Below are 13,504 nucleotides of genomic sequence, written 5' to 3'. Positions count from 1 at the left end.
ATCCTTGTGGTCACACTGTGTTAGTGTGGGGTGGAGAAAAAAAATGCAAAACTTGCAAGGCAGAAGCACATCTACTACTAAATGTTATCCTGTTCTCCTTGTAGAATTAGAAAGCTTTATAAAGTATTTTCGGTCTCCTGAAGACAAGACCACTCAGTAATGTTGAGGTAGGCTTTCTTCATGTCATGTGTCATTACCCAATAATGCCCATCCCATCTTCAGTTTGCACCAGTGAAGACTTAATCAAGCATGTAGGAGGAAGAATAGTTCTTACTTAATCCATCCAAGAATGGCTCAAATTTGAAACAGGGGTGTTTTAATGCTGCTCTTAGCTGAAACAAGGTTGTTAACATGACACAGAACCATCTCAGTCATGTTTTATGTGTGTGCTTTCATGTTCAGACAAGTAGTAGTGGCAATCGAAATGGTTTGCCTCAGCCAATAACTCTCTTCAGTGCCATGTGCTGTGTTAAAATTTTATGAATCTTCTTGGTAAAGATAAAAAATAGGGAAGCTCTTTGTCAAACTGATAGGTTTGAAGAAAGGGGAACATTTTAGTTTTGCTTAAGCTTTGGGAATTTAATCATTGAGTAGAAAGATGTCTATTTGTATTTCCATGCTTCAGGATAAAACTGCTGTTGAATGAGGAGGTTCTTATTCTGTCCTGGGTGATTCAGCTGCCAAGATCCAGACGTAACAGGGATCAGTTCGCCCATGAACTCTGATAACAAGAGATTGGTTTTCCTTCTGTTTGTCAATATGTGGGGACAGTGGGCTGGAGTTGGGGATCCTGCAGCAGAGCAGGGAGAGACTTGAGTGTTGTTGTTACTGCATGAGGCAAGTAGGGCTCTGTGACCAAAAGGATCTAAATCCTTGAGCAGAAAGATGCAGGAAATAGTTGCAGGCAGGCAAGAAGAGGATGAGGAAATGCAAGAGACAGCGAGTGAGGAAAAGGCTGCCCCACTCATGTCAGGATCTGGGAGTGGGTACTTGGCTATAAATTGCTATGCCAGCTATAGGGTGGAGGTCATTTATGGCATCCATGTGACAATAGATTTGTCATGTATTACAGAGAGATCTCTTTGCATCAAGGTATATATACTGCATTGTGCATTACCTCGAAATCTTCCTGTGTGCTTTCACTCTTCAACATCCCCTCTATAAATTGATTTCTTTGTTATCCTACTTTGTCCTGGTTTTAACATATTGTAACTTTTACTAATGTTTATTACTGAGATTTTTTTTGTTTATCTAAAAGCCAAGAAGCCATATACACATACCTGTTTGTTCACAGTGAGTTTTTGTGGGGTTTTATTATTTGATATTCAATGTCAAAGTATTAATATTTATCCTTCATGTTGGTGTTTTGCTAACTCTAGTTCTATGGCTAGCATACTCAAATCCATTCAGTGGCACATACTTTGTTCTTGTAATTACCATTTTAAAATGGAACAATCTCTGAGACTATATCCAGAATCTAGAACTAATGTTACAGAAAATAAGGTCAAAGAAATCAAATAACATTGCTTCCAAAGTTGCAATATAGTTTTTGGATCATCTTCCATCATTAATATCAATTCTTGACAGCACTTAAAATTTTAATCATGATTTGTAACCCTCTGAATTTTATTGCTTCTACTGTTGGAAATCAATTTCAGTACTTAATGGCATCTTGTAACCTCAGTCAAGGAGAATGTTGGCTTGATTTTTATTCTGGTTTTACTTAAAGCTTCACTGCTAAGCTATAGCCTGACAAAATTAATTCTGTGACGTTCTTTGACAAAGTTGTTTTCAGTTCTCTGACTTGAAAAAAATACTTTTGTGTATACAGCAGAATTCAGAAGTATTTCTTTCTGTTGATCATTTTTGTTGAGCTATAGCTTCATGTGTTCTCCAAAAAGTTGTTAATTCCAAGCCTAAAATACAGTGAAGTGTATGTTTAATCTTAGTCACACTTGCAGACCTGGGACTTCTCATGTAATTAACATCCACCACAAGTGTCTGGAAGATCAGACCATAAACTGTTGTTTAATCTTCCTGTTGCTTACTGAGGTTCAAGAAGAGAATGGAGCACACTTATAATTGCAAATTAAACATTTAGATTAGTCTTTATTGATTCCTTTTGATCAGGAGAAGTGTGTTTGGGCTTGATTCTGTTTCGTCACTCAGTAATTTCAGTCACTGAAATTATTGACCTGGTTGGGAGCTCTCCTTTAGTGGCATAATTGCAGGATGAAATTGAGTGCATTTCTTAATAGAAATTAGAATTGTGTTTTTACCAAAAAACACAAAAAGGGGTAGCTCATAGAAACCAAACTGAAACAGGGTACAAGAAATTATACTGTGTCAAATCTCCTCTCAAAATTTGCAGCTTTTAATAGAATTAAACATGCAAAGGGCATATCCCTTGATCTCCTTTATAAATAACTAAGCATTGGAAAAGTTTATATTTTAAGTATAGTACTGTCTACTTTTCTGTACACTTATTAGGAGATTTTGTATGCTTTGAAAAATAGAAAAATTGAAGGGTGATAAAATCAGTGACACCCACTGGGCCAGCAGTGGGTCTAGTTTACCAATTAAGTGTCCTGACTGGGAAATGCTGCCCATTTTTACCTGTACACAGACTTCTTATTGGAAATGTTATCCATTTGGTATAGAATAGAAGAGAAATAATGAGATTATGTTGCCATAAGGAGTAACAGGAGAGATTTCTTGAACCGTGTTGTTTAAACTTCAGTCTAATTCCTCAAGAAACTGTCCCTGGAAAATTATTTCTTCAGAGAATTAAGGAAACTTATTTGCTTTGGAACTTATAAGTCCCAAATCCCAGAGGACCAGCATAACAAACCACATCTCTAAAAGCAAAGGACATAATTTTTGTCACTTTTCAAATCATCTTTATCTTATATACAAATACTGAGCACCCTCCCTCACATTTCTAATGCATTTCGTGTGGGTTTTTCCGATTACAAAGGGACCGCTCTCTGATTTATGTACTGATGACTTCCAGCTAACTTTCCTTGCTGTATTTCATTTAGAGAGCCTGCTGTCTACACATGATAATGTTTATGTAGTGGATGACACGGTTCTGGAGCTATCGGAGGTGGAAGAAACGGCATCAGAAAGCAGCTGCTTTGCATCAGAGGACACCACGGAGGACTCGGGCGTCGTGAGCTCCCCGTCTGACATTGTGTCCCTGGAGTCACAGAGTGACAGTATGAGGCTGAGGGACATGAGGCTGGTCAATGGCTACACGGAGCCAGCTGAGGCAGATGCAGTGTGTGGCACAGGGACGGGCCCCGTGCAGGACGCTTACTGCGACAGCGTGGGACCTGACCGTGCTCCAGCGAGGTAAACATTTGCTTGCCACCAGCGCTTGTCCTCCTGCTAGGGACTCATTTAGGAAAACCAACTTATACTTTCTTCTGCTCTTTCATAAACCAGTACCAATGCCAAGTGACTCCTCCCAGTGAAAAGCTCACTGCCAAATCCCCTCGAGCGACATACTTGTAGCAACAGGCAAAGGTCACTTTTTTGTTTGAACTTGCAGTTACATTTCTTGCAAAAGACCGCTGCCCTCCAAAGTTGATTTCTTCAAGGAATATGAATAATTCTGTTGCAGTTTGGTTTATTTTTTACTTCTGATAGCACCTGAAGTTTTTAAAAAATGTTATCATAGATTGATCCGGAAAAGTGACATGCAGGTCATATAATGGAAAATTCAAGCCACTGAAAGTCAGGTGGAAAAGGACTGTATGCAGTGAACTTTGGAGATTGGTTTGGAAATGTTTGCATACATATATATATATATATATATATGTATATATATACACAGACACACACACACACACACATATATATATATATATATATATATATATATATATAGACACATATATATTTATATATATATGTATATATATATATATATGTATATATATATATATGTATATATATCTGTTCACCTAATGCTAACCTCCTCTGGTGTTATACTTTGGGGTGGGGGTCTTTACAACATGTCTCCTTTTCTTTTCGTTTTTTTTTTTTTTGTTTTTTTACCATTAACAAACATTTTTCCGCAGTTTTTGCAAGAAAATACGAGAACCTGGAGTTTAACTAGAAACTGCCTTCAAGCACAAATGACTCTGACACTGTTTGTTTGCCAAAACTCACATAGTCAGTGGCAGAGCTGCAAAGGGAACCCGAAATTTATAGGACTTTGCAAATACAAGCTGGCCAAATAGGAAGCTGTGTCTCCAGCAAGGAGGGTGGCCTGGTAATACTGACAGGGATCCGCTCTGTGTGATGCTGCAGAGTCATGGGACAGGGGCCAGAAATTGCTCTGAATTCTCAGTTGACACAAAGTCTGTGCTTTCTGGTCTCTCTCCATTCAGCTGCTAATCTGTACCCTCTTCATGAAAGCATGTATCATGACCTAGTTATTTCCATCCACACATTTCTGAGTGAGAACTTCATCTTGGATCATACAGTGGGTGATAACTTAGTCATAAATTAGACCAAAGTCAGTATTTAACCTACTGGAATGATCTTGGGGTTTTTCTTTATCCATCAGTAACAATGGGGACAAGGTAAAGCCTCACTTAGATATTTGCTCCAGAATACATTATCCTTGTGATTTTTCCTTTTGCAGTGTCTTAAGTCCTGATGTAGTTTCTATTGGAAGGATTAGATAGGCTGGTATGGTAACTGCAATTAACATTCCAGACCTGATCCAAAAAAGCAACCCATTAATTTCAGTAGACTTAGATTGGTCCTTTTGAGGTAAATAGGCTATCCCAACTTTCTTCAAAATGCAGGATCTAAAGTGGTTTGAAAAACACACGTGCGTGTTCAGTGGCAGAGGAGGAAGTTAGCATTTTGTTGACCAAAGACATCAAAGCAAAACCCTGTAATAACACTACTAATCAGCTACAATTTGGGGGGAACTTTTTCTGTTTTTTTAATCAAATGAAGAATTAACCACAGGTCATTGTGACACACTTCCTCTTGAAAGTCAGTATTCCCTCCATCTTTCACCCCAGCCAAAGATACTTATTCTGTCCATGACATTTAGATTTGCCCTTGCCCCACAAGCCCACGTAATTTTTACTATTTGGAGGAGTGCGCAGAGAAGGTGTCCATCAGGACTTGGGTGCAGGGGTGTTGCTGAGCCAAAGGAGTGGAAGCTGAAAGTGTGGTGTGATGCACTGCCCATTGCAGTCAGGAAGGTGCTGAGAGGCCAGTGCTGCAGTGTCCTGTCTGCAGGGCCCCAGTTCAAGAGAGAGACTGTAAAACTGGAGAGTGTCCATTGGAGAGCCACTGAGAGAGCTGGGGCACTGGAGCACACAAGGTGTGAGGGGAATGGCTGCTCACAGTGGGAAAGCAGTGTTGGTAAGGAGGGACCTGGTGGCAGTCTTTCCCTAACAGAAGGAAAACTATCAGGGTTCTCAGGCTTGCAGTGTGAAAGGACAAGAAGCAACTGTCACCAGCTTCTCTAAAGGAAATAAAAATTAAATATAAGGGAATGCCTCAAAATGGGAATGGTTAAGCAGTGGAAGAGGTTCCCCAGAGAAGTTGAGGAATCTCCATGTCCAGAGATTCTCAGATGTCAGCCTGGTGAAGCCTTGGGCAGCATGTTCTGGCTTTGGAGTTAACCCTGCTTGGAGCAAGAGATTGTGCTAGGCTTCCAACTTTCTTTTTTTTTTTTTTTTTTTTTTTTTGATTTTATAATGCTAAATATTCTGTATTTATCTAATATATCTGTAACTGGAAAACAGAGGTTTGGGGCTGAAATAGGTTTTTGTTTGGGGCATGCAGTTATTTTTCATAAATACTATTTATTTTTTTGGTTCTGAGACAGCAAAATTGCTCCAGATCAGCTTAGCAATATAGCAAAAGTTTAAGATTTGTGATGTGTTTTAGTCTTATGTCAGCAAACACTTTGACACAACTGTGAAGCTGAGAGTTATATCCTTTAAAATATTATGCTTGGAATATGCCAGTAATATTTGAAGGTAAATCCAATTCCACTCATAACCTATCTTTGTAAACAAAGCAGCTTTGAAAATTGCTCCTCTAAGTCCTTTTGAGTTCAAGCTGCTAGGTTTTTAAAAACCACTTCCTAAGTGTAGAGGAAAGGGAAAAAGGTATTTTTTAAAACTCTTTGCATTAAATTCTTGTTTTAATCAGACATAAATCTATTCTTAGTACAATTTTGAGTACTGACAAATTTGGAGAACATCAATTTCCGTTTTCACTGGCAGAACAACTGCTACCCCACTTGTAAAATGTGTTGAGAACTCAGAACTTCTACATAGCTCTTTGATGAATGGGCTACTTTCAGGACCAAACCAGCCTCATGAATCCCCAGACAAGTCAAAATGCACTTTGTGTGAACAACAGATACCAAGCTATACAGAGTTTTAAGCATTTCATAAGCTGCAAAATATAAAGGAAAATTTTACACAGAGTTTACCCATTCCTTTCTATCTTCTACTTTGTACCCTGGTGATCTAAACTTAATTCTAAAAGGAAGATAAGAATGAAGAAATTAGAACAATGTGTTGCTACTATAATGTAGTAGGGGTTAGCAGCAGTAAGACTGAGTTCTCCTTGAGTCCGAGCTCTACTGGAGCCAGAAATTTTATTTAGTGACTAATTTGGCTAAGGCTTGGGAAAAAAAGGTTAATACGAACAATTGAAACATTTGGTTGCCATTTTAAATTGTAAACCTGACCAAAAATTGGAATTTTCAGCCAGTGAAATAAATTCCTAAGAATTAATAGTGCTATGTGCTAAAATAGTTTTGTACTCTGGTAGATTGTGAAAAGTACCCTTAAAGTGGAAGCAAAGAATATTTGGAGTCTGAAGGGCCATTAAAAACATCCAGGTAGTATTTTGCCCATCCATTGTGAAGAAGGGCAATGAAGAGCAGAATCAAGTCCACAGTTCTCACATAGGTTTGCTCCAAAGAGTTAGCCTGTGCTCCAGAGAGATCAAGAATATTTTGCTATGTGGCTTCCTCCAATTAGTTGTATGTTTTACTTTAAATTAATTTTTCTTAGGGTTTCTGGAGTTGTTTACTGGATGTTCTAGGTGGTCTCTGTGTGGCTGTAATGTCTGATAGCATTAGAACATCACAGCAGGGTTTTCATCTGCTGCTGAAGGTGAGGAAACTAGTGAGCATTTAAGGGTACAGTCTATGACATGGGATATGTTTGTCTGCACATGGCAGGGTAAGATTGTGGCCAGGTCAGAAATTACACCAACCACAGGCTTTGCACAAACAAATACAACAGCACAGCAGAGCTCTAATCTACTTCAGTTCCCAGAGCACAGAAGCAGAAATTTCTCAAAGAAGGTACATGGATTCCAGGGTTTCCAAGTTGGGGTCTTTCCTCTATAGTTTTCATTTTCTGTTCATGGTAGCAACTTGAAAATGCACTCCTTTTTGTTTGGTTAGGTTTGGGGATTCTTGTTCAAGCAATCGTAATCCAAATATACATACTAATTAGCAATTAGAATATCAAAACAAATGTCAAAACATTCTAGTCCTACTCTTAGCTCTGCCTCTAACCTGTTAAACCATCTTGGTCTCTCTGCCTGTGAGATCCCCTTCTGACACCGACTGCTTTTTTACAGCAAAAACCATAGCACAGCTATCATATCTCACGATACATTTGTACAGTGCCTGGTGGAGCAGAATCCAGACCTCAGCTGGAGGTGCCAAGGGCTAAACCCATATAAATAATTGACTACATGCAACGTTTGCCTGTGAATGTTTTAATATTAACTGCTGAGTCTGAACATTGTACTACATAGTTCTCTTTATTCATATCCTTTCTTACGGTTGATGTCTTTGTGTTATGTATCTGTTCACCAAATTTTAATATATAGTGTTAAATGAGTAACAAGAAAACCACAGAGAAGCTGAAATGTTGCTTATGTAGCAGTAAGTACATCTCATGATCTCACAGTGTTGCAACCCTGTCCTCCCATACCCCCTCTTTTCCCATCCCATGTGTGGTGTCATCACGCAAGCTCCTAGGGGCAGGGATCAGACAATTTTACACGCCTATAAAGCATATACACACCTACTGTCTGGAGCTTTATAAATAATTACACGTTGAAAATTATGTTAAAATAATATTATTAGGAATGCTAGTTCATGTGCTCAAAGTTAGGTAACTTCAATATTGAGGCTCTGTGTGTAATCTTAGATTCTCCCCTTTTAACGTCAATTCCCCCCCCTTTTGTGCAGTATGATAACGTCTCTGGTTACAGGGATGGGACTCAATTTTATTTTCTTTCTAAGTTTCAGCACTCAGTTAAAAAGACAGATATGCCGCTGTTCACTCAGTTCAAACTCTCTTCTGGAATTAATTAATTACTACTTAATTTCCTTTGGCTCTCTTTATGTTACTCATTGCCCTGGTATTCACATGCTATGCAGGCTTTAATTCATTTCTCTGCACAGTGCTCATGTGATACGAGGAGGTGGCATTCTCCTGTTTTAGGGAAGGAGAGCTGATGGGCAGAGAGTCAAGGCAGAGTAGTGAACACACAGACCATGCCAGGACCACTGCTTTTTTCAGAGGGCTGAGTATTAAATAGAATTTCATGTATCAGAATGCAGTTCTCCTCTTCCTGCAAACTCTGTTCTTGAAATAAATTTAACCATTTTGATTAAAATAAGATAGTAGTATGATTATGAGCATGAATTGTCATGTGGGTATAAATTGTCATGTGGACTGTCACCTCACAGAGGTATGTAGTTTCTCAACTTTAAAAGCAACTGAAATCAGTGTTTTAAAGGGGGTCACTCCTAAGAGTGGTTCTGCTGTCCTGTCTCAGAAAAGGAAAAGCATTTTAAAATACCAGACATGTTTTTTTTTTATCCTGAAAATATTTTAAATGTATTGAAATGTCCAATAAAAGTATGTTAAAATGTGAAGGGAACTTTGTAGTTATACAGATATAAATAAATACAGGCTTGTGTGTGGCAAAAGGACAAAATACCTTCTAAAAGTCTGAAAGGGATTTTCCCCTCCCTTGAGTGTCTGCTTCAGTAGCCATGAGAGAGGAATATTTTTTCACGTACAGCTAGTAGAGGACATGGGCTGGGGGTGGGGGAACGGGAACCCTCCAGAGATCAGTTCGTGCTGTGGGTCTGGACAGAGATAATCCCATTTCCTCCCTTTCTCTTGGAAGAATTTGTTACCTTTGGCTCTGGTCAGGGTAGCTGAAGCTGCTGGGAGGACAGTCCTCTTAGTTACCAACCTGAGAAGTGCTTGCTGTTTGCTGCTAAACTGTTTGGGGTTTGATGAGTTAGTTTAAAACAAAAGCTTGAAACAATAGGGGTGGGTGAACCTGTTCTGCTTAATTTCCAGCCCATTCACATTCAAATGTTGCAGGGTTTTGTGTTCTGCTTGGGAAGGACAGGACAGAAGGAGAAGTCAGTAGCTGGAGAGAATTCAGCATGGAAGCTGGTCAGAAGAAATAAAAATAGTGAGTGGCAGAAGGCAGGAAGGGAAGAGGAAAAACTGCAGTGAAAAATAGCAGTGTATGTATGTATTATATATACCTCTGTGCGCAAACACATTCTGTATAATTACTTGTAACTGTCTCTGAGAAACAGGAGAAAGTTTAGTTCTGTTTTTTCTCAGTAGGATAGGTTTTATTTTAACTGGGTAGGTCTGTTTTACTCTTTTAAAAATAGTTTCAGTGAGTAGGAAAGTAGAGAAAGGGTTAAAGTGACAGGGAGAACCTCAGGGAAGAAAAATAATTTAATTAAGACCCAGATGTCTGACAGATTTGCAAGCCTCTGCTTCTTACATAGTTTTCCTTCCTTATCTCTGTCTTTCCCTTTCCCCTTGTTCCAGAAAACTTAAAATTTGGAAACTTTTGTGCACTTTTTTGCTGGCAGATCTTCATGGAGGAGAGATATGATGGGTATTATGGTTAAGTAATAGATACTCACAGTCATTCTAGGGCAAGAATACTGATTAGCCTTGCTGTTAAACTCATCCACTGGAAAAATACTGTATGCTTTGGAGCTGTAGAATATTTTAAATATTAGAGAGCAGCTTGGGTTGCTAAAGGCCTGGTGTTGGCTTACAGGAGAGGAAGGCTCTGGTCCTTTTCTGTTTCTATTTTCCTGTGTAAATCAAGATAAGTTATTTGGCTGTACCATCTTTTAACTTGCAATGTTACATTACACAGGTGATGTGACTGTATTAGGATCTAAATCATGCTAGCCCCCTTTCCTGACTCTTTCTGGCAATTCTGTGTGCCTACGGGCTTTCCTGTGGAGAAGCTGTTGCCAGAGGAGGGGGAGTGGGGGCGCATCCACATTACAGCAACTCCAAGCTGCTGCTTATGCAGAGGACCTGGAACTGACATATGTCGGGTACTCTGGAAGCTTAAATCACCCTGGCATGTACCAAACTGGAGATTGCTAGCATTAGAACACAAAATGATACTATGCAAAAGCATATTCATTTGCTTTCTGTTTAGATTCTTGACCAGTAACTGTGGAGGAAAATTGTAAAAGGACCATAAACCCAGTTGCCTTTGAAAAATTGCTTCATTTTCCTCCTCACCTCTGTTTTCAAGTTCTTATTGTTAATTGGGTGGCAGCACATCTGAAGACACTACTGGACCTCTGTATTACAGGATTAAAAAATAGTCAAATTCAATCTCTGATGACTTTTGTTCAGCATAGATATAAATGCAGTGTAAAGACCTTTGTTTGATGAAGTCCCACAGAACTAGAAACAGAATACAAACTAAAAATGGAAAGGAAGTTATACCTGTTCCTTGCACTCAAAACTATGTGCAGCTTTTTTTTTTTTTTTATTGCCTAAGAATGTAAAAAACAAAATTATCTGGTATTCAACAGAATATGACCATGTGCTTTTTCCCTTTCCTAGTTGCCTGCCAATTTCAGAAATCTTGCATCAAACACAAGTAACGACTTTGCTATCTAACCAGTCCTGAATTGTTCAATCTACAACTTTTAAATTTTAACAGGCTTTGGTTAAAAAATCATTCTCAAGTTCACAGTAGGCAGTAGAAATGGAAAATATTAGTGCTCAGGTCATGGCTAGAGTCAGGTTAGGTGACTACAGTGTCCAGCACTTACTCCATCTGCTCTCCTGCTGCAGTTATATTACTTCCTTGAATAGAAATGGAAAAAAGTTACCTAGCCTAAGAAATAGAAAGAATGGAGAAATGGTCTCTAAGATTGTGGAAACAATTGATTTATCCAGAAAACAGTGACCTCCACTTTTGAAGAGTACTTTGCCGCATCACTCACAAAAATGAATATATAAAAACCCTGAGTTTACTTAATGTCGTCTTTCTGGCCGGATTGAATACCAAGTTGTTTTCTAAAAGCTTCAGCCATACTTCCTACAGCTTGAAATCCTTCAGTCTCTTCTTTAACATCCACCTTTATATATACACAAGGTAGAAGCATTTCTCTTTGCAGCATTTGTGTAAGAGGTGACTATCATGGATTCATTTTAAAGAGGACAAATTTGGATAAATAAAGATGGATTAATGTAATTATCCAGTACCAGACTGGGACGGCTGTCCCTGGGAGGGGAGCCTGAATGTTCCAAAGCCCAGTCTTTGGAACTGGAGGAACCATGTCAGTTTTCCATGTAGGTCAGTCCCTCTTACCTGCCCAAGGCTCATGTGAGAAGCTGAATGCTCTCAATGTACCTCACTGTTGTCACTACATCCCTGCATGTCCTACTGCCCAGTGTGCCTGTGTGGATTTGACTTATTTGCAATGGCTCTGTCCTCCCACTCCACCTAGAAACAGGTTCATGGGAACCATGTTCTCAATTCTCTCAGTACAGGAAATACTGTACAAAATGAGTGAGATTGCATTCAGTTAACCTGAGACATGTCTGCTACTAGGCTTCTTCTTACCTGCTGCCGTTCAGGTAGGACACAAATTTCCCTGTCTTCCACATTAAGTCTAAGAGCCCCAGACACATGTCTGGAATAGCCTACAGCATTTAAAATGGCACCAAGTATCTGCATTTGGATACTTTAATGTCTTCCTCCCTCCCATCTCTGCAGTTTACATAGCTCTGTGTTGTCCTTAAGCAGGTATGGTCGGAGGTGTGGTCTCTACCTCTGGTGCCATACATGAGGCCACCAGACCTCCCAAGAATGATGATTGATCTGACTTGGGTCAGATTTATCATTTAGGGACCCACAGGTAAACCTGCTTTGACTATAAGAAAATGGCAGCTTTTCTCATTGCAAATCCCTTGTCTTACCACAAGTCTGGGTTTATTTTTTACAGCATTTCCAGCTAGTTTTACCAGAGAAAGTTCTCTCTTAGAATGTTAACCTTCTCGTAAATTTATGTCTCTCATGGCACTAATTTGGTAAAATGCTGCTGTAAGTTTCATTTTGTCTCCAACTGCGCAAATGACTGCCAAGGAGTAATTAGGCGTTGTAGCCTGAGCTCAGTGGAACATTAAATGCTGTAGTTTAGTAGTCACTTTGCTTCGTTCTGTGCTCTTGCACAAATCTCTGCTAATCTGCATAAGTAATATGTGCGCAGGCTTCCAGGAACCGTGCACATTTGCCATTTCGAGCTTGGGCTAAATGCTCACCAGTGCTGTATTTTTAGCACCTCATATTTTAACCAGGAAGGCAGTGTAAAGGTTATCAAGTTCTTCCCTAAGTCAAAAAAAAAAAAAAAAAAAAAAATACCACTGGTAATGTTTATCCAGAATGTAAAACATGGTATCGAAATAAGTAATATTTTTCTTGGCTTCTGGCCAGAACAGCTGTCAACAAAAGAAAAGTGTAGAAGGGAAGAAGGCTATGGAAAAAAAAATATTTGAGGCCCTTTTGTTTTCCTTTTCCTGTGAGAAAGAGTCTTCTTAGGCACTTTTGTAAGTCATGTGAGCTACTGGAAACTACCAGACCTTCACCTCACAAAACACATAGCCCATTCTAAATTCCCAGTGGTAAGAATTTTCAGAAAAGCCCTTGTGATTAATCTGTACCTTCTGGCTTGCTTTGTAGGTGAGTTTGGAGATGCATTGAACAGTAGCTCTTTTTTAGAGATTTAGAAATGCAAACGAAAATATCTGCTTTTTCTGAAGCTCCCTCTGTAGCAGCAAATAAGAATCCTTTCATTTTCAATGCATTGTTCTCTTTCCTTCAGAAAAATGCTGTGAATTGGATAATATTATCCCAGTTGTCTAAGTAAAGAGATTGAAGCAGAGATTGAGAGGCAAATTATGTGTAGTCCCTGCACAAGTGCTCAGAGGATAATGAAAGAGACCACTGCTGACTGTTGTGCCCAGCAAGAGAGGATCATTTTGCTATGAAAATTGAAAGATTCCCACTGATAGACGTGAGAAAAGAACTGGTCGGTGCAGTGCAATGGACCTATGCTCCATGTTTGAAGCCCAGGAATGCTTGTTCCCATCCCAAATATGTTTTTTTTAGACAAATTTCCCATAAA

At 39.1% G+C, this 13,504-nt stretch overlaps 1 protein-coding gene across 1 annotated transcript in view; it reads left to right on the top strand.

The window, feature by feature from the left end:
• The window catches only part of COBL (cordon-bleu WH2 repeat protein), a 156,465-nt gene that overhangs the window by 127,185 nt on the left and 15,776 nt on the right, over positions 1 to 13,504 (top strand). Inside the window, exon 10 of the mRNA XM_058808594.1 lies at positions 3,042 to 3,354. Within this exon, the coding sequence (XP_058664577.1) occupies positions 3,042 to 3,354 (313 nt within the window). The remainder of the gene's footprint in view (positions 1 to 3,041; positions 3,355 to 13,504) is intronic.

The sequence above is a fragment of the Ammospiza caudacuta genome, chromosome 1 (assembly GCF_027887145.1).
Source record: "Ammospiza caudacuta isolate bAmmCau1 chromosome 1, bAmmCau1.pri, whole genome shotgun sequence".
In the NCBI taxonomy this organism is placed as follows: Eukaryota; Metazoa; Chordata; class Aves; order Passeriformes; family Passerellidae; genus Ammospiza; species Ammospiza caudacuta.
The sequence above is the reverse complement of the archived record's forward strand: the minus strand, read 5'-3'. Positions and strand labels throughout refer to the sequence as shown.